This window comes from Lissotriton helveticus, chromosome 2_1 (assembly GCF_964261635.1).
Source record: "Lissotriton helveticus chromosome 2_1, aLisHel1.1, whole genome shotgun sequence".
Classification (NCBI taxonomy): Eukaryota; Metazoa; Chordata; class Amphibia; order Caudata; family Salamandridae; genus Lissotriton; species Lissotriton helveticus.
The window spans coordinates 878,622,441-878,643,198 of record NC_136059.1 but is presented as its reverse complement, the minus strand read 5'-3'; the positions used below and the strand labels follow the sequence as shown (position 1 = coordinate 878,643,198).

The following is a 20,758-nucleotide window of genomic DNA, read 5'->3' as shown; positions in this document are numbered from 1 at the left end:
GGCACCAAATTAAAAATGGTTCCAATAGCAAATCAAATATCCAAAAAAGTGGCACATATATGCAAATCAGGTTCGTTTTGTGCGTGTAAAGACAAGGTGTATTGCAAGGTATTGGGGTCTACATATATTTGTGTTTGCTTCCGGCAGTGTTGTGGGAAAATCAGAGGAATCAACAGTAAACATTGCCCTACCAGGCCACAAAAGGCGCACAAATAGACAATAATTCTGCCCAGACACTGACATGTCCTTCTCAGATTGCCCCTTAGGCCAGTTCAACCCTGAACCAAACTTACTGTGCACCCATACATACTACAACCCAGCACACGCTGCAACTACATTACTAGGCCCAACACATTGTATCACCAGATCTTCTAGTGCATGGCACTGTACCCCAATATGATGAAGTCCATACAACTTTGTCCCTACATCTTGAAAGCCAAGGACTCTGTGCCTCAGCTCTTGGTGGTCAGCACTCTTGCATCGTGCAACCCAGGACACCATGTGCCCTTGCATATTGCAGTCCAGCCAATCTGCCAGGGAAGTGGAACGCTCTATTGCTAGCCTCTCTCCTGCAATACAGACAAGGCATGTGTAGTAATAACTCACTACTGTTGAGGGTTCCAATATTAAGTTTATTTGATATAAGTACAACAGGTGCTCCCAGCTTGGCGGCAGTCTCTCACAACGAACATTCTAACACGCACTCGCGGAGGCAGAGTGGGCTGTACCAAGAGGGGAGAGGGGAGAGGGGTGGTTGAGAGGAAGAGGGAGATTACAACACACCTTCCCCCCTAAGGAGAACAGAGGGAAAGGAAATGCGGCGCCCCAGGCGGGGGGGGGGAAACGAGGGTGAGAAGGGAGGGATGAGAGGAGAGGAAACGTGGAGACAAGAAAAGAAGGGAGAGGGGACATGAAAGCTGGGGAAACATCAAGGAACCAATTAAACAGCAAACTATAAAAACCATCACGTTAACCTCAGTGTAGGACTGACAAGAAGTGGTCCTGAGCATTAGGTTCCTTTGGTCCTCAAGGACCCGTAAAGAGTCCTGACCTTTCTCCCAAAGGATGAACACCCTGAGTGCTGCAATAAGTGTAGCCGGTTATGCCGATCCTTAGAAGTCCACTTCTGCCACCCCGCCATACGTTCCTATTAACTGCGGGATAAGTCTCAAGTCATGGGTAAAAGGCAGGAAAGAGTGCAACCTAACTTTTTCCCCTAGGATCCTCTAAGTGTGAACAAGCTATACAGTTTATTCCCACCTGGAGTTGAGCACTCCTCTACTAGTCTTTCCATACCCCTCGGGGAGGGTGTATAGGCGGTAACGCTGTTTTCTTCCTTGGGCAGTAGCTGGGGCCCGGACACACCCCGCCTGCTCCCTCTGACAAGATAAGACTCTCTCTCAATGTCGTCCTCGATGACGGGTCTGGTCCCTCTTCTACCCTCCTTACCTTGGCCGTAAGCAGAGTCCAGACCTTTTCCGAACTCCATTTCAAACAGCTCCGGATCATTAGCATCAGTCTCTGCTGACCTCAGTCTGTCATTCTGCTCCCTTCCTTGACTCCCCTGGAAGAACTCCGTAGTGTATCCTGGGCCATGACACTCCTGCTTGCTCCAATAATTATCGAGTGGACCCTTCTTCCCTGACAGGCCTCTTAGTGGGAGACCTTTTAATATTTTCAGCATTTCCCCACTCTCACACTCCATCTTGCCACTGTAAGGCCTTTGAAAGTATTTAGCTTTCTTCTCACCCTTATCCTCCGACAAACTTAAGTCCCTTTCTCTTTTCTGCCCACCATAGTCCACATATTCTTCCATTGTTTCAGTCCTGAACTCAACCGGTGTGGTACTTTGCCTCGTCTCACTGCGATTAAAGAGGTTACTCCTACATTTCATTTTTTCTCGCTCATTTCTTGCATTTACTATGCGCTCCTCCTTTCTCTCGAATTCTCAGTTTTTCACAACTTCACTTCCTCTGCCTTTTCTCTCGCATTTCTTACGTAATTCTCTTTCGTCCACCCAACTTTGGTACATTTCAAGTTTTTCCCTTAGTTTGTCCTTTGCTACTTTTTTTCCACGTCCTTTATTGCTTGCAGCTTCTTGAAAAACTACCGAACCTTTTGACGGTGACGTGCGAGCGATCCATGTTTCACCCTTAGTTGCATCCGTGCCGGCTGCTCTCCCTTTAACAGCTTCCTCTCGCCCCGGTCTGTGGAGATCTGTATCTCTTTCCTGTTCATGTTTGTCTTCATACTCCTCCATCATTTTGGTCTTGGACTCAGACGATGTGGTACTTCGCCACGTCCCTTTGTGATTGAATTGGTTACTCTTACATTTTATCCTCTGCCGCTCATTTGCTGTAGTAATTATGCATTCTCCCTTTCTTTCGAATTCTCTTTTTTCTTCCCTTTTTCCTTCACTGTTTTTTCTCTCATGTTTCTTAACTTCTTTTCCATACTCTTTATTACTTGCAGCTCCTTCAATGACACCCGAATCCTTTGATGTCAACGCACGAGTCTTCCGTGCTTCACTGTTTGTTCCCTGCATGCCTTGGATCTGTGCCAGCTCACTCACGTGTTCTTTTCTTCTTCTTCCATTACCTGATGTTTCTAATTTCTTTTGATACTTCCACCCTGGCCTGGTGGATCCTCTTTCCGTTATATATCTGGTACTCCAAGTATTATTTCCCTTGTGCATTAAATCCATTACCTTGTAACCTATTACGTTGATGTCCTCCCCTGTGTACATTTTTAGGGATATGTTGGCCTCTTTGAATTCATCTCCTTTCTTTTTTTTAGCAAATTCTCTATTCCATTCGCTCTTGTTTACCAACCTATAACGTGGTCCTGAAACTGAGATCATATCTGTCCCTACTCCACCTATGAAGATGGTACACTCCGGGTTTATTTTTCTAGTATTATCTTTCTCTTGGCTAACCATTCTTTCCTTGATCACTTCTTCCCTTTGTACCTTTATTAACGAGGCTTGTTTTTCATATTCATCCCACGCACTCACGATGTCTTCATTCACATTTCTGACTGACCCTTTCGTGAATACTTTTTCCATTTCATGGTACTGTAATACTTCAGCCTTTTCCTCCGGTATAAGAGATACTTCCTCTTCCTCGACGACTGTTATGTACTCCTCAAAATACTCTTTCCACTCACTCCATTCTGCAGTGTTTATTTCATCCCCCTCCCTAGACAGCACTGGTGGCGGAAAATTATACCTTAGGCCCCACTCCATGTTGAATGCACCGCTATATCTAGGAATTCACGTGAAGATGTAGTATCATCTCACCCAGAAAGATGGCGGTACGAGTGCACTTTGTAGAGTTCTCTGTCGCCCGAGCAGATTAAAAGTTATGCGCAGGCTGTGGGCACTGGGGTTCTAAATTTGAAAGAAACTTTCCTACTCCACCTACTGTTATCCTTCTTGGCTCCCTGAAATCACTAAATATGCCTTGCTCGCGCCGTTTGTAGGTTTATGGCCCTTGTAAGTCCACTGTCACAGATACAAAGAGGTTACGTGTCCCTCCCAAGGCGTACTGCCTCGAATCTGTAATGACTCCACCACAGGGGTTCCTTGCACTCCCTGCCCCTTTGCAATCTTCTCACACCGCTTCCAAGCGCTGCCTCCGTTCCGTTTCGCGCGTGGCCACAGGGGTTAACTCCCTTCCTTGATCACCTCAGTTAATTTATACAGCTAGACGTGCTGCCACAGTTAATCTCCAATAACTGGAACGAAAGCTCGCTACACTCTCTGTTCCTCTGATTTTTCCTCACCCAGCTCAGTTCACTGCTGCCGTTCAGTTTCATAAGATTACAGCATGCTGTGTTACACTCCACGCTCCTCACAATATTACTAGAGCTCGACGATCCCGGATAGAAACGAGCGTGCGTTGCTAAGTATGACCCACAAGGTGGCAGTGCGATATGGCGCCAGCTCAGCTTAAAAGCTGTGGTAGACAACACTCGCGCCTGTCAAACTTTAAAATTAGCCTCACTCCACTTCTCCTCCAGATCAATTTCATAGGTGTACACCACTTGAATTTAGCAAAAAGTCACTGTACTACCGACAGGGTAATTCTTTCATCCAATGTTTCACACACTAGTCCTTCCTACGTTATGCAGTAAATTACTTGAATTAATATGTAACCTCTCATTTAAAGGAGATTCGTAAATTACTCGCTGAATTTCACCTTAAGACTGTTGTTGTCTTATCTCATATGTTCCTCTTGTGAAAGACAACCACCTCAAGATGTAGTACCTCAACTTCCTCCGGGGTGAGTTATCCAGCCGACTGCTTCCCTAGTTGGGACGGCTTCTCAGCTCAGCCTTGGCTCCCAATCAGTAACCCTTCTGGTAGAAAACTGCCTCACATTTGACACCAGGGCGGTAGTGGTAGAAAACACAGCTACTGTCGGAGCCCAACTGACGTCGAAAGAAGACCGTGCCTGAACCACGCTGCCCTGACCGTCCGGCTATATTCTTCCACAGCACCAACAGCAGGTATACCTCCTCAACCGCTTCCCCTCAGCGTCTTCTTTCACAGTGGTGACAGATCCGTGTCCCGCTACCGGACAACTTCTTCACTGTCGCGTCACAACCAACTGTCCCGGCTATACCTCCCGCTGCTTCCTGAAACGCTACTTCCACCACCGCGGGATACCGCCAGGGGACACTGGTCACCAGATCCACCGTCGCCAGTCAGACCTCATACGAGGAGGGAACGTTCCTCTTTTCCACACGGCACCAGCACACCCGACTCCCTTTTACGTTCCGGAATCGAGAATCTCACGTCCCCCCAAGGGAACACCTCGATGATTACCGCCTGGATTGCCGATATGTCTGCTGTCCAGTGATCTTCAAACTTCAACTGGTGAGTCTCTCTTTTCAATTCAAAGCTCCGCACAAGCATCACATATCCAGGGGGGAAAGCACCTAACTGACCCTGGCTCAGCTCCTCGTCCTCGTCGCCAGAAATGTAGTGATAACTCACTACTGTTGAGGGTTCCAATATTAAGTTTATTTGATATAAGTACAACAGGTGCTCCCAGCTTGGCGGCAGTCTCTCACAACGAACATTCTAACACGCACTCGCGGAGGCAGAGTGGGCTGTACCAAGAGGGGAGAGGGGAGAGGGGTGGTTGAGAGGAAGAGGGAGATTACAACAGCATGTCACTTGAAGAAAAATCATTACTGTCACTCACTGGCACCATTTTTCTATGTTTGACACAACTAACAGCTGATAGTTACTTAGACACTCAGCAGCTAAAAAAGAAGGGCCACCTGCTTCAAGTCATGTGATGGAAGTGTGGGGGCACTGCTGCCCCCACACTTCCATCACATGCAAAGGTATCCCAAGAGGCAGGGAACATGGTCACTGCTGATAATTGGGCTGTACAGAGGTCCCACCTATATTTCTTTTGTGGCCACAATGACAGATTGAGTGCATTGTTAATTGCTTTTGTACTTTCCCCAAGCATTGCAATGCTCTTGAGTGTGTGTTTTGACATACAGTATCCACTTATTTTGATCTTTTGTGGCTGCTTCCCTGCCTGCCTACTTGGAAAAGCCACTGTTGTCTTTTGAAAAGAACTCTCCACAAAAACACAGACACTTCTAGCTCAGCACCGAGTAAGGCGAAATGTTAGGACATAATGTTTAGTTTGGCGACAGTTTAAAGATTTTCCCAGTTGTCCTGCTTGTAAAAAAGAAGTTTGGATTGCTTTTTAACATGAGAGTGCTCATTTGGCCTTGGGCACTTGAACGCCTGTTACTGCTTTTTAAGACATGTTTGTTTCTCTTAGGGTTGATTGTGGAAAACTGGAATTCTTTCGGTGTGTTTATTTCCTGACGGTTCTTTTGCCAAGTATGTGGCTTTTTCATTACAGCAATTTATTTGATGCAACACATGCAGTGGCTGTGCTCAAGAAGCCATTAGCACTTAATTCACCATTAGGTGCCAACTTTGTTTGCAATTGGTGACATTTTACTTCTCATTTCAGTATCACATTCATGTTGTAGCATATATGTTACCTTGGACTCCTTATGGGTGCCAGAGAGGTACTCTGAGAACATGAAATATAATAATCTGTCATATGTACAGAGCCAGTTTCCTAATGTTGCGTCATTGTGTTGTATTTGGAAAAGGCTTTTTTTATTTCACTGCTGGGAAATCATTGCAAGACGTTTGTGTGCTTAAACTACCAAAACAAGAATAAAAAAAACATAGTAGGCCAAGATCAGCTGAATGGTCTGGGAAGGGACATATACATCAATTTTCACTAGGCAGACACCCAACCTCCAACTGATCCTTCGCGCTCTGCAGCTTTTCATTCATTTTCACTGGAAACGTTTCAGCTTGGAGCTTTAACTTCTTTTGATGTCTTTTTAAACATGGATGTCTACTTCGGAATTGTTTTGTCTATATACATACAGTTTTTCACAAGGTCAGACTTTGAGTGCCATCAAATACATAGAATTAATTATCTTAAACTCACTTCACTAATATGTGTGTGGAATCATTTCAGTTAGTTAGTCAAAAGTTTAGGGAAAACATAACATTTATTGCAGATGTCTGTAATCATAGAGATAGACGATACTGATTATACCAGCGACTACTCACTTTTCTACAGAGGGAGAGGTGTGGCGCAGCGGCCAGGGTTGCTGACTCCAAGCACGTGGCTCAAGGTTCGATCGCCAGTGGCAGCTCAGCTCAGCACCATGTGACTCTGGGCAATAGCTCACTTAATCTTCCCTACGGCTTCAGCTCCTTGAGACCCTTAGGGGTGATTAGTTTGCGCTTTACAAATACCGGGTTATTATTACTGATGTCTAGGCACCATTTACACTGACCAACTAGTGCAATATTACCTTTGCGCTGACCGATGAGTGCAAGAACAACATTTACACTGCATTGCAAACCAGTTTGAATATTCCTACTGTTGCATTTTCTTTTTTTTAATTTGAAATAGTTTTTATTGATATTTCAAAAACAAAAACAATAGTAAATACGGCAGGAAAGCAAAAATAAATTATAAACTCAAGACACAAAAGGGATGTTTCAATATGCTGACAGGCTTATATGGAAAAACATAGACTATAAAGAAAAAGGTATATTACAAATTGCATACCATTAGATTTGGTATACCTGCTGTATTTGATAGTATTTCTACCACAAACATAGCTAGTGAGGATGATTACATGACATTAAGACATGTTGACTTCATATCATATGACGCATAATGGCAAGTTGATTTCATAACATTATGACACGTGAGCTATCTAATGAAGTAGACAATTGTACACTCTATACTGAAATATAGATGGCGACTTTCCCTTTTTTTTAATCATAACACATCGTTATTGTCATTCTAAGACCATAGTTTAAGGAGCTACTCAAAGAGAGTATGCAGCATGTCCATTTTGGTGTGATTCCAAGTGATGGAACAAAGGGAGAAAAACGTGATCACAGGTGTATTCCTTAAGGGAAAATTGTTAGCAGTAATCAAGTGGTTTAGACTTGCAATCATCTAGTGGGGTCCATTAAGTCAAGTTATGTTTTCCAGGCGTGTCTTTATTTTGTATTCCGTACTCAATCATGGGCGGGTAGTTGGAAGAGTCACTCTTATTTAAGGTGGCTCATATTTAAAGAAGAAGGACTCAAGACAATCTCATGTTTTCCTTTGCGGAGATCGGCAAGGTGAAAGTTGTTGGGAGATATTATCAGCACCTCTAAGGAAGGAAAGCCATTCTTGCCACATCTTGAAGGAGACTGTTTTGGAGTTCTTCCAGTTATTAAGAATTAGTTTACATGCCGCTGTAAGCATTAAATCCATAAGAAAGCGGTCATTTTATTTTTGGAGTTGGGGGTCCAGAAAGCCCAGGAGGGTATAGTAGAATTATCTTAAGCGTTCTATATTGAATTTTTTTAATACATTTAAAATTTGGTCCCAGTAGACTTGTAAAGTAGGGCAGTAGAATAGCTTGTGGGCTAAATCACCCTCGTGAAGATTGCAATTCCAGCAGGTCAGGCTCTCACTGTGATGAAGTTTAAAAATTCTAGCCCGGGTCCAGTATGTTCTATTGATTAAAATGAATTTTGTTTGGGATAGTAAAGGTGAGATCTTGTTTGAGAAAGGAGTTTTATGTACCTTATTCACGTCGAAAGAGATATTACTGGAGTATGATTCTGATTCCCATTTCAGTTCATTACGAGAGTGCGTTTTGCGCGGTTTTGGCAATAGCAGTTTATAGAATTTGGACACAATTTGACCCGATTTTAGGGGATGATCCAAAAGTGTTATGATCGTTGGATTTATGGGCTGTTTTGAGTGCTTCGTTAATTGGGTTTTAAATTTCAAGAACTTGAAAAAATCAATGGCCTCTAGATTAAAACGAGTTTGTAGGTTAAAGAAAGGATGCAACAATTTATCCTCAAATAGGTCTTTGGCTAGGTTAATACCATTATTTGACCATTTCCGTCAGTGTACCATTTCACAGTCTATTTCAGCATTTGGGTTGTACCATAGTGCAGACAGATTGGACTTGCAGATTTTTACATCGGATTGGCAATCCAGGCGTAGAAGGGCCCGGCTTGTGTTTAGTAAAATATACCTATAGTGAGGGAGATGTGCAATGTTCATTGTTAGTAATGCGGGTAGGGGAATATAGTTTATGAGGGATTTCTCTATATTCAGCCATACCGGAAGGTACTATGGATCTGGACCCGCTTGCATTTTCAGCAGCAAAAGTTTTGATAAATGCTTTCTAAATAACTGCTATGTGTTTTATGCTTTCTGAAGAAAAGAAACTTTGTTTTAATTTATACATTTTTATTTTGCTGTAATTTGAATGGACTTCTGCTCTCATTACAGGGGGCTTCTTAATTCCGATTGGGTCATTAATAACAGTCACCGGATATATTGGAATTATAAGATCACAGGAACACTGCAGATCTGTTTATTTTTACTGAAAGATTTTGGCAGTTTTCTACAACCAAAATCGCAATTTGAAAATCTGTGAAGAAATAAGGAATTACAATGGGAATCAGACCCAACAATTACAATTTCCCCTGCTTATAACTCATAATTTCCGGTTTAGTATGATGTAATTAGAGTGAGGGAGGTGTGCAATGTTCATTGTTAGTAATGCATGTAGGGGAATATTGTTTATGAGGGATTTCTCTATATTCATCCATACCGGAAGGTACTTTGGATCTGGACCCCGCTTGCATTTTCAGCAGGGATTAGTTTGCAGTTGCTTATTTTCCCTTCTGGAGGGATCTTGTCTGGCAGTTTAGGATTGACTTTTCCCATGAGAAGCAGGGACAGTGCCTATCTAGGGTGCCATACATGGCACAGTTGTAGTCCCCTGCCAGAACAAATTCTACGTCTGGAGCAAGAGCCACCAGACCCAGAACTGACCCCGGGAACCCTACGCCATCACTCTATGGGGCATACACATTCACCAGGCTAACCTTTCGCCCATCCAGTGTCCCCTCTACTATAACATACTGTCCCAATGGATCAAGGCTAGATTTTCTAAATGGGACACCCAGTGCCACCCATATCAACGTGCCCCTGGCAAATCCGGAGTATGACGTCACAAAAAACGGACTCTCCATCGCCGTTGGACATATTAAAAGGCCCTCCCCCCATAGGTGTGTCTCTTGAAAGAATGCTATATCTACTTTATAGCACCTAAGGTATGCAGCAATCCAAATCTTTTTAATCGTACTACTGAGCCCCCTAACGTTCCATGTTATAAACTTATATTTCTGACCAGAGTCTACCATGTTTATAGTAGGTTATAGTGCTTCGGCCTCTCCTCTTTCTGGGGGAAACCTTCCCATATATACAGGCAATTGCCCAGGTTGGATTGAGCAAAGTCTCAGGATATCCTCTCTGTGAACGTCCGGTTCTAAACTTGGTAACCAAACTGAGTAAACTCCACCATTCCCCCACCACCTCCCTCAGGCAGTAGTATTGAACCCCCAAGGTGTAACCCTTATCCAAGGAGTCGGGACTCTGCCCCACATTACATTTCTCCCACCCTACAACCCATTCTTCAACTTTACAGTCCATCAGAACAATAGATGAGTCCGAAGAAAAAACTGTGGTCTGAAGTTCGGCCAGACTGTCGGGCATGAGACTGCCCTAATCCAGCTGGAGGCATAATGAGACGGCTCCAGGGCACCACAGCTGGGACAGTCGAAACTGAATTGTGGCTATTCTGTGCACCAACCCCGATAGTAAACTTTGAGTCGCAGAGTCTAGCAAGAATACCCCCTAGCCAGCCCTTATCGTAGTCAGCTCCACTCATGTTGTTGGACCCTGTACTTACAGCTGTCAACTCCATAGAAGTCCACTGCGGGACCCCTTTTTTCTGTTTTCCCAAAAAGGAGTTCCTCAGGGGCTACTGTTTAGGTTTTCAATTCTGCTGGGTCTTCCCTCTTCTTGCAATTTGGTCTCCTGTACCTAGCAAAGCGGGGAGAATGAAATATGTGTTGGTATGCCCTCCAAGTCCGTCTGCAGGGTGTCATCCGGGCCCACCACTATCCTTCCTGTTTCTTGTTCTCCAGTGGTGCGGTGTCTACTTTTCTGTCGGTCAGGTCTCCTGCGTTGTTCTCGCCATCCTCTGTTCTGGTCCTGTCCGGCGAGACCTATCGAGTCCATCCAGTCTATGGTCTCCTGTGGTGTGATGTAAGAAAAAACCCTGCCCTCGTACTGAACATGGAACCGGTCCAGAAACATCAAACTGTATTTAATGTTATTGTCTCTGAGTCGCCGTTTGGCCCCTAGGAAATCATTACGAAGGTCCTGCACCTTTTTGCTATAATCAGGGAAGATCATCTGAATATCTTGATCTTCAAACTGGGGAGGGGCATGAGTGCGCACATGTTGGAGTATAGTGTCTCTGTCCCTTACCAGCCTGCCTAAAGTAACCCATGGAAGATTTCTGTTAGCAAAACAGATATATTTTGTTCTAGTCTTTTTCATGGTTCTTCAGAAGCTAATTCATCACATGGCTATGTATTTGGTTCATAAATATTATAACTTCATATGGCTCTCATGGAGACACTTCATCATTAACACCTTATTAAAAACCCCTGTTAGTCACTGATCTGACACCATAGCAGAGAAAGACTTTGAAACCAGTCCTCCAGCAGGTGGTAATCGCATGGTCTCCCCAGCTCTCGTAAGATGCATAGGGAGCGTTGAAATGGTCAGTGACTGTCCTTCATTTGCCATGCTTTCTTCTGCCTTTTTCAAGTCTTGGTAGACCTAATGAAGGCAGGGGAATATGGTGTCACGAACTGTAATTTTCCCTGTACAGACCCTGACTGAGAGTGAATTACCTTCTATGCTGTCGGGGACTCAGTCTGCAGAGCCACTGGCTGCATAATGCCAGCTCTGTGCTCTCATGTTGAGATTGGACAGCATGACACTCTGCTCAGGAAGGGAAGGAAAAGAGGGCAGTGTGAGGTGCATGGAGGGAATGCTGTATATAGAGCTATTTGCACAGGAAATTTATTTTGAATTAAGTAAATTGCGAATGATAAAGAAGATTCTACCATTTCTCCCCTTGAATGCGGGAAAAACACTTGTCAGTATGTTAGTCACGGTCTCCATTGACTATTGCAATGGGCTTCTACTGAATGCCCAAAGCAAAGTATTCCATAAATTGCAATCAGTCCAGAACGCAGCAGCTAAAAAGCTATCAGGACCCCCTAAATATAAGTCCATCTCATATCATCCAGTAGTACCACTGGCTCCCTGTGAGAAACCGTAGAGAGTTTAAGACCTTGTGCATTCCCTACAAGGCATCTCGCAACTCTGGACCTGCGTTTCTAAACAGAGAGCTAGTGACCTATACTCCAACACAGGTCCTGCGTTCTTCTACTGCACATCTCCTCAGGGTTCCTCGCACTAAAACTGCCTCGTGGGCGACAAGCGCTTCATCGCTGCCACGGTAAAACTCTGGTAAAACTCTGGAACTCTCTTCCAATTAAGATCAGATCCAGCCAGTCCTTACTAGTTTTCAGGAAAATGACAAAAACTTGGTTGTTTAATCAATAAGCCCGCTGCTATTTGGTATAAGTCCTACGGGTATTTGAGCGCTTTACAAATCTCAAAAATAAATTAAATAAATAAATACGGGATAGTTGGAGGGTTCCTGGTATATTTCTATAATTTTTGGATGGGAGAACACTGCAAAATAGCAGGATTCCAGAAAGTTTTATCTTATTTTATTTTTCAAAAACAGGAAGAATGCCAGATTGACAGGACACCAGTTGTTAATTATTCTTTTGTTATACAGTAACGGATAATGGTGCCAAAAAAGATTAGTTTGTTTTATGTATAGGTCCCCCAAGATCCTCTATCCTAGCATAGCTGTTCAATTGGACCAGCAGCACATGTGGGTGGGTTTAGGGTAAATACACATCATAACTTTATAAATAGCTGTGAATAACTTTTGTTATCTATGGCACATCTTGTACCCTCTTGGTGTAACAAAACTCTATTTTTGACAGCTATGCAACTGACAAATCTACATGTTTACCAGTAGAAAATGGTGTCATGACCACATGAAATGTTGTATTCCATATACTGTATTTGCTTGTATGAGTTAATGTATACTGTACTTCATCATTGTATATCATGAAACTCTTATAGTATTATATTATCAAAAAGCTACATAAAATGTAATATGAATTGTATTTCTCTTACAGATCAAAGGGCAGGTATATGCTTCTCCAATCTAGTGAATGGCCATTGTGCTCAAGAACATGCAGGAAGGTTTACAAAAATGCAGTGTTGCTGTGAGTCTGGCCGTTGCTTTGCCCTGGCATCCATTCCGGAGATGTGCCCGATAAGAGGTTCAGGTACGAATAGCTACAGCATAATATAGCACCAAAAAATGTAATTATCTATCACAGATTATACTACTCAGTGTTTAGTGGCAAATACGGTTATCTGGTTAATGTACTGGGCACCATCTTGAATGCAATGACGGTCTTCACAAAAAGGCCCCAAGGAGTGAACCTTCATTCAGATGGCCTCCTGGAGGCAGATGGCAACATACTTGCAAAATTCTTACAACAAAAACTAGTTGAATGGGATGAAATCAAACATCTTATAAAATTCAGTCAAAGAGTTTTCAGGACAGCATGCTCGATTCTCAACAACATAATAGCACTTAACTTACTCATCAAGAACTCTTTAGAAAGAAACGAAAATAATGTATTTGTCTGTTTCATAGACTACTTAACAGCATTTGCACATAAATAGATACAGGCTATGGTAAAATTAAAGCCCTAGGGCATTTGTAACACCATGTTACATTTAAATGGCTCCATCTGACTCCAAGAATTCTAACAGCAAACGGTCTAGAACATAGATGCATACTAGCACCCTTACTATTTTATCCTGTTTATAGCTTATTTACCGTATTGACAGAGTTTTCTGACAAAGTTGGCTCAACATAAAATCAGTCACCTCGCCTACATAAATGACCTTATCATATTTAAACCACAAATTGGTCTCCTACTCCATAATAATTGCCTTAATCAATATAACAAGAACAACAACTTTAGAGTAAATCCCTCCAAAACCAAGATAGTAAACCTCAGCAAAACAACCAAATGCTTCAAATGGAAAATAAACAATTCAATTATGCTCCCATGATTGGCTGCTTGGCACATATCGAAATTAGAGGAGTTGCTTTTTTCCTTTTGGGATCTTTTTTGAGTGACCATGAAAAGAGTGTGTCTTTAAAAAAGTCCAGGTCCTTCTTATTACCTTGCGTAGTGCTGCAGAGGTCATGATTGAGCCGGACACTATTTAACATGTACATTACGCCTCCTGCCGATCTGATCAGATTGTTTGGTTTCTCCCTGGTATCATATGCCCATGATACCCAGATTGTGGTGTCCTTCTCTGATTTCCTGATAACACTGTACTCAGACTCCATGATTTCATGGTGGACGTAGAGGACTAGATGGACAAAAATTGTCTTAAACTGAATTCCAGCAAGACGAAGTTCCTCCTTTTCAGCACGGATACCACCTTTTTAACACCCTCCTGCTGGCCACAAAATCTAGGGCAGCAACCATTTTCTGTTAAAAAGGTCAGAAATCTTGGCGTCTTTATGAGCAAAAAACTTGCCTTTGGTGACCAGGTCAATGTCACTATCTTGACCACTTTATAAACACTTCAGCTAATTGAAAAGATTCTTCCATACATTTCACCTTCTCTGCACAGAACAGTAGTAACAGCATTAATAGTGTCAAAACTATATTACTGCAATGGACTGTTTCTAAACTTACGGGTGCAGTATCTAAACAAATTGGAGTCCCTTCAGAATGCTCCGTTAAGCTTTTGTCAGGAATCCCCAAATTCCAGTCAGCTAAACCAGATCTACGGGTGCTTCACTGGCTCCCAGTCAAACAAAGAGTCAATTTCAAAACCAAATGTAACACCTTTAGGGTTCTGCACGATCTTGGCCCAAATTAACTCAAGGATAAGCTCAAATGGTACCTGCCGAAGAAACCCCTCCATTCAAGTGCAGCAAAAAACATTATTGTCCCTAGGTTCAAGCACGCCTCTTGGGGCGGCAGAAGTTTTGTGACAGGAGCTTCAAAACTTTGGAACTCCCTGCCACTGCATATTAAATCTCAGACAAATGTGCTTTCCTTTCACAAGTCATTGAAGACATGGCTTTTACCTATTAACTTAGCTTACACGCTCCGACACTCAGTAAAGCCTTGATGCCTCCGGGCAATTGTTCGCGCTTTATACAATTATTTAACATAACATAACAACAATTGAACAGTTCGACTCATACTCCTTTCAAGGAGATATCATTGATGCAGTCTTAAAGTGGTAAGAACATCTCCAGAACCCGAAGAGTAAATCTAAAGAGATCAGACTGTATTAAAAGGCTTCTCTGCAATGTATGGAGGAGGAGCTATGAGCCATGTTGATTGAGCATCTGGACTCAATTCTCATTATAAAAATCTGTCTCCTTTTTAATTTAACTTAAACCCACAAATTCGCATTAGAATTGAATTTGATTAATATCCAAAAATTTCTTACACAGCATTAGTTTTATGAACTATATCTGCAGCGGTGCTTCAGCAGTTGAAGATAGCCTTAGGAAACAAATTATTTTAGAAATTACTGCTAGTAACCCACAAAGCCAAAATCAACAGAGAAATCTGTTACCTCATCCACCAAAAAATACAACATACCTACATTAGCCTCATTATTTACACCTCATAAATGGAGTCACAAATAATTCATCTGCTAGAAAATCTCCTATATTAATGACCTGATACTATCCTCACTTTATAAAAATGTATACCTAGTCCAAGCCTCTTGCATTCCCAACACACAATATTACTTGGATTCACATCACAATGCAGGCATAAAGAAATCTTATCTGAATATCAGACTGCTTTACATTCGAATTTTGCAAATTTAGGGCCATTGGATTATTACAAGACAGGAAAAATGTACTTGTTACTGTAATGAGACAAATGAAACATTAGAACGCATCATCTTTACCTAACATAAACTTCTCCAAATTCAAAGAAAATGCATCCGTTTTTTAAAGATGTTAATACAAGAATTGTTAATGAAGCCACTCCATTTTGCTTTCAAGAATAACATATTGGTTTTATGGCTTGTTGAATCAAATGTTTAAATATCACTTATGTTCATTTATCAGTGTCATGAGGCATATAAACATCTGAAGATCATTGTTCATTTAAAACAGTTTTTTACATAAGAACTGTTAAAGAAGCCAATACACTTTACTTTAATGAAAAATGTAATTGTTGAGATGCATGTGTACATTTTGTTTTAATAAATCACTTTTAATCATTTATCAGTGTAAAGGAATATTTAACTCTTCTAAATATCTTGCTTCCAGTTATTTATTTTCTTTTACCCAATCAAACCTAGTTTTAATCTTCTCCTTGTGCTAGTCATTTTTTGTGAATTATTTTAAGCAAATCAATAAATAAATAATTACTCCAAAACAGTGATTTCAATATACTACTCTTATTATTAGGAAACCAAAATAAGTGAAATATCTCTTATTATGCAAAATTGAGCCAAGGCAATTCTCTAGGTAACTTGGCCAATATTAATTAGGTACTGGTAATTTCTCTGCCTTCCCTTTCATTTAGATAATGTTTTTCTGTAACTCATCTGTGCCATAAAAAACAGCACACATAAAATGCAAATTTGGTTTGAGCCATCTCAAAAATGCTGCAAACATGAATTGTTACATCTTGTTACCTCGACATTTGAAGACTATTCACATTAACTCGTGCACTTAGATTGGATCAACTCACTGAGTTCAAATTGAATGTAAGAGTCCATTTCAATGAATAATGTATATGTTGAGTTATTATTCACATTTACATCTTCATAGACATTTGGAAAATAGTGATACATACTATTACATCTCCTGACTTTACATCTTCTACCATCATCTCTACAATTGTTTCTTTTCTGACCTTATCTTGTCTGCTTATTTTTTCAACATTAAGATTCCCATTACCTCAAACACCTTGTGAAAACATTTACCTAATCAATAATGCATAGCCCTCACACTAACTCTTGCCAATTCAAAAATATTAATTTATCTAAGAAGAATCTTACTATAATTACAATCAAATGAAATATATTTGTTTATTTCCAAACCTAACGATACACTTGAAATATGTTAAATATCAAAATATGTTTCTATAAATATATGCACTTTATTTGAATTAAAATAAATGTAAGTTTATTTCCCAGTTCCTCACAGTTACACTGCCCATTAGCAATATTGGTTTTCAATAATTTTGTGTTAATGAAATTATTTGATATGAAATCAAATGTAATTAATCAAGGGTCCCCCAAAATGTTAATACCAAACCTAATGTTAAATTATACAATTAATTTAAAGTAACTTATTTCTATTAAATTAGATCAAACTGCTTTTTAAAAACAAGAGAATTTTGCCCTTTACACTAATTCAGATAAAAACCAAATCCCATACTCTAATGCCAACCCTTGCCCCAAGCCATGAAAAATATTTTGTATTTTGTTTAACAAATTTAAAATTAAATATATAATACTGTAAGATGTTAAATTATGTAATAACAGTGATGCCCATTCCTAGTCCGTATGCTAATATTATAACTAATATTATTCACTAGTAAGTATTTTATCATATTCATTTTATTATATTTTAATGGATCCTTTTAAATAATATGTAATTGCTTTATATTAAATGATTGTTACATATTTGCCTAATTACCTTCTGAAGAACTAATGATGTGCATTGTAATGGCAAATGGGGTAATGGTTTTGTAGAAGTACATGTTTCGATAAAAGGGTCAGTAGAGGCAATGCTTGGAAAGTAATGGTAGGTCTGCCTTGTCATTACATCTGATTATAGTCCGATTAGTAGTGCTGTTTGTAGTCCGACAGTACTAATGGTGCCAGTCATATTGATAAAACTTGCAGTACATATTGTTGTAGGTTTATCACACTCTAGAAGGGTCAGTATTTAATTAATTATTTATTTATATAGTTAAATATTTATTTAACTTTATGTAGTGTGCACATTGCCCAAAAATGTTAATAAATTACAGTACTTGATGCTCCACAACTATCAGAGTGTGTGCATCAGTCATCTCCAGTATTAGCGCTAGTAGTAGTGCTAGTCTTAATTGCCATATTTGATGCACTATTATAGCCTTAGAGCCCGACGTAGCGGGCTCAACCGGACATTAAAGGCCGAAGGCGAAAAAGGCAAGGGCCTTTAACATGGGAGCAGGCCTTTAATGGCCAGTAGAGGGCTCTAAAGCTATTAGAAAATTCCGCCCCTAGAGGGCAGAATGTTCTAATTTGTAAAACAAAGGCCTCACGGAGGGGTTGATATCCCCTTGTGCTCCGTAAGGCCGTTGTTTACAGCACAGCTGTGAACAAACATTTGGAAGTTGATGCTCCAGGCTTCTACCAGTCATTAGGAGCCCAGAGCTCACCATTGTCTTCAATGGAGCACTCAACATTCCAATGTTTTGATTAGTAGTAATATTATAGTAGTGATGGTGATAGTAGTGGTTGCAGAGTGTGTGATAGTGTGTGATAGTATTACTCTAGCTGGGTAAAGCGGCATTCGAAGAAACAGTAGATACAGTAGTAGAAGTAATACTAGTAGGAGTAATAGTAATGCTAGAAGATGATTTAATCCATCATGTGAAGTAGTTTTTATGGGAACTGCTGTAAGGTTAGAAAACAATAATCTTTTGAATTTTATGGTAGAAATGCAAGCTATCATGTTTAATTGGTAAACATGGTTGAAATGGAAATTCATAAAACTGACTCACCATAATGCATCTCCTGTCAGTGAAGTGTATTCGAGATATAATGAGAGATAAACGTTTGCTAGTATACGATCGGACTCTATGAAAGTACAATAATTTGAGAGAGATAGCAAGATTTTTTTGTTAAACATTTGATGTTTTCTGCTTTTAGATGAATACCGCCGGCTCTGTATTGACGGTGCTCCAGTGGGAGGTGCCAGGCCTGGTGGAACAGGAGGCAACGGATTTGGTCCAGGTTTAAATGGAAATGGGTACATTCCAGGTGGGAATGGATTCATTCCTATTCCTGGTGGAAATGGATTCATCCCTATTCCTGGTGGTAATGGCTTTCACCCTGGCATAGGTGGAACAGGTATTGGAGGGCATGGAATTAACGGAAATGGACCAATCAATGGAGGCGTTGGTGAGTTTCTCAGTTTTGATGAATGTACTTTTAAATAAGTGGTTCTAAAGGAGATCAAAAGGAGCATCACACAACTATTCAGTTTAAAAAAATAGAATTTCTACAGTTCGGTTTTCAAAGATAAACATTATGAAAATTATGATCCAGTTTTTATTACATTGCTCATTGGTACAGTGTGTTTCTTTTTAAATTATGGGGGATTTTCTTGGCTGAAACTGCAGAAGTATTCAATGTTATTAATTTGGTGTCACTAAAACCATGGCATGATACCATGTAATGACACATCATTCATTGGAATTACTCCTTGAGATCGTGCTTGATGAGGTGCTTTCAACTTTGAGATGACAAGCTGTGCCTAGATCACATCAACATAATCCTCTTCTTTTCGTCCTTGGATGTTGCGACGTCTTTTCAGACTATACCAAAGTAATGTATTTGAACAGAACAGCACCTCTGTTGATTACATATTGTGGTCTGTTTTGCGAGATGCCCCAGGTGTGTAGATATATGCAGTTTCGCAAGGATTTTAGCATCCGTTATTATCTCCTTCATAATTTATATTTTTGTGTTTTAAAATGTATTTATATTTCCAGGATACACTTTGAATTACTTCTTTTCAAAATATTAGTGACGTGACCATTTGTATTTTCACCAATTAGTGATGATTACCTTATTCTTTCATATGCTGTAAAACTCATGGAATGAAGACAAAATCTTAATCAACCAAGTAATGTGATATTACTGTGTAGTCATTAATCCACTTCGCACAATTTGCACTATTTTTAACTTCTATTTTATTGATAGATGCTATTCTCCAATCTTATGAATGGGGTCAGTGTGGAAGGTAATAAAAGTGTAGCAACAGTTGTTGTAGGAGGAGAGTAGTTTTATTCGTCAACCCTCATCAGCTTCCCGACAGTAACGGTCCCTCAGAGAACCCCATGAACATAATCTTCATGCAGTCCACATTCCAAGTCAAGATGGCTTGGAATGGGAACGCATAACATCACAACACATTTCCCTCCTTTCATAAACATATTAAGAAAACAAACATGCCCAATTTGCAAATTGGGATACCAAACAATTTAAGAGAAAAAGCAAGTATAATTTTCATAATACTCTAAAGGAGAAGTTTCAACTAAGAACACTCTATACATCCCGAAATCTAATGGGCTTAGAAACAACCCTCTTGCTTCTGCGTAATGCTACAGGAAAAATGTTTTCCTCGACATTTCTTTGCATCCTGTCATCATTCTGTCTGAAACTTTGCTATGGTCAGCAGACCCATCTCCTCTTCACTCATGATAATGATTTTATGTACTCTATTTTTATTCCACCATTCATGTCCTTTGATTCTAACAGCATTCTTAGACACAGCATCAACTTGTACAGGATCTTTGAATTTAGAATTACCTTTTACAATGTGTGTGGGGATCTTGATCCGAACCCAATCCCCCACCTCAATGCTTGTGTGATTTTCCCTAACTCTATGTCTGTTATCGTAATACTATTTCATCTTGCTCTGGTGAACCTCTACTTTTGGCCGTATGATCTCGTCAACAGAACTCCTATTGTCCGTTTTAGACTGATAGGACCTTAACCGTGCAAGGACACAACTTGGACATTGAGGAGCACCCCCTCATTAATTCAAAAGGACTCTTACCACTTATAGCATTGGGAGTCGTACGGTGGGACCATAACTTGCTCTCAACAGCTTCTTGAACAGGAACAGCATTTTGAATAAAGCATTGAATACAATCTGCCAGTGTGCAATTCATTTTTTTCAACCAAACCACTGGCTTGTGGATGATAAAGGGTGATACGTTTGTGATCCATAGCATTTTTTCCCATAAAATCTCTCATCTCACTGGAAATTAACTAGACTCCATTGTCTGAAACCATTTCCTTTGGTAATCCCTCCTTAAGGAAATTTTTTTGGGAGACTTTAATACAAAAGCAGTGTT

General features: G+C 40.5%; 1 protein-coding gene across 1 annotated transcript in view; it reads left to right on the top strand.

Annotated features, from left to right (window-relative positions):
• FBN2 (fibrillin 2) overlaps positions 1-20,758 on the top strand; it is a 1,174,837-nt gene that overhangs the window by 605,026 nt on the left and 549,053 nt on the right. The window contains exons 9-10 of the mRNA XM_078675609.1: positions 12,737-12,889; positions 18,543-18,794. Of these exons, the coding sequence (XP_078531735.1) occupies positions 12,737-12,889; positions 18,543-18,794 (405 nt within the window). The remainder of the gene's footprint in view (positions 1-12,736; positions 12,890-18,542; positions 18,795-20,758) is intronic.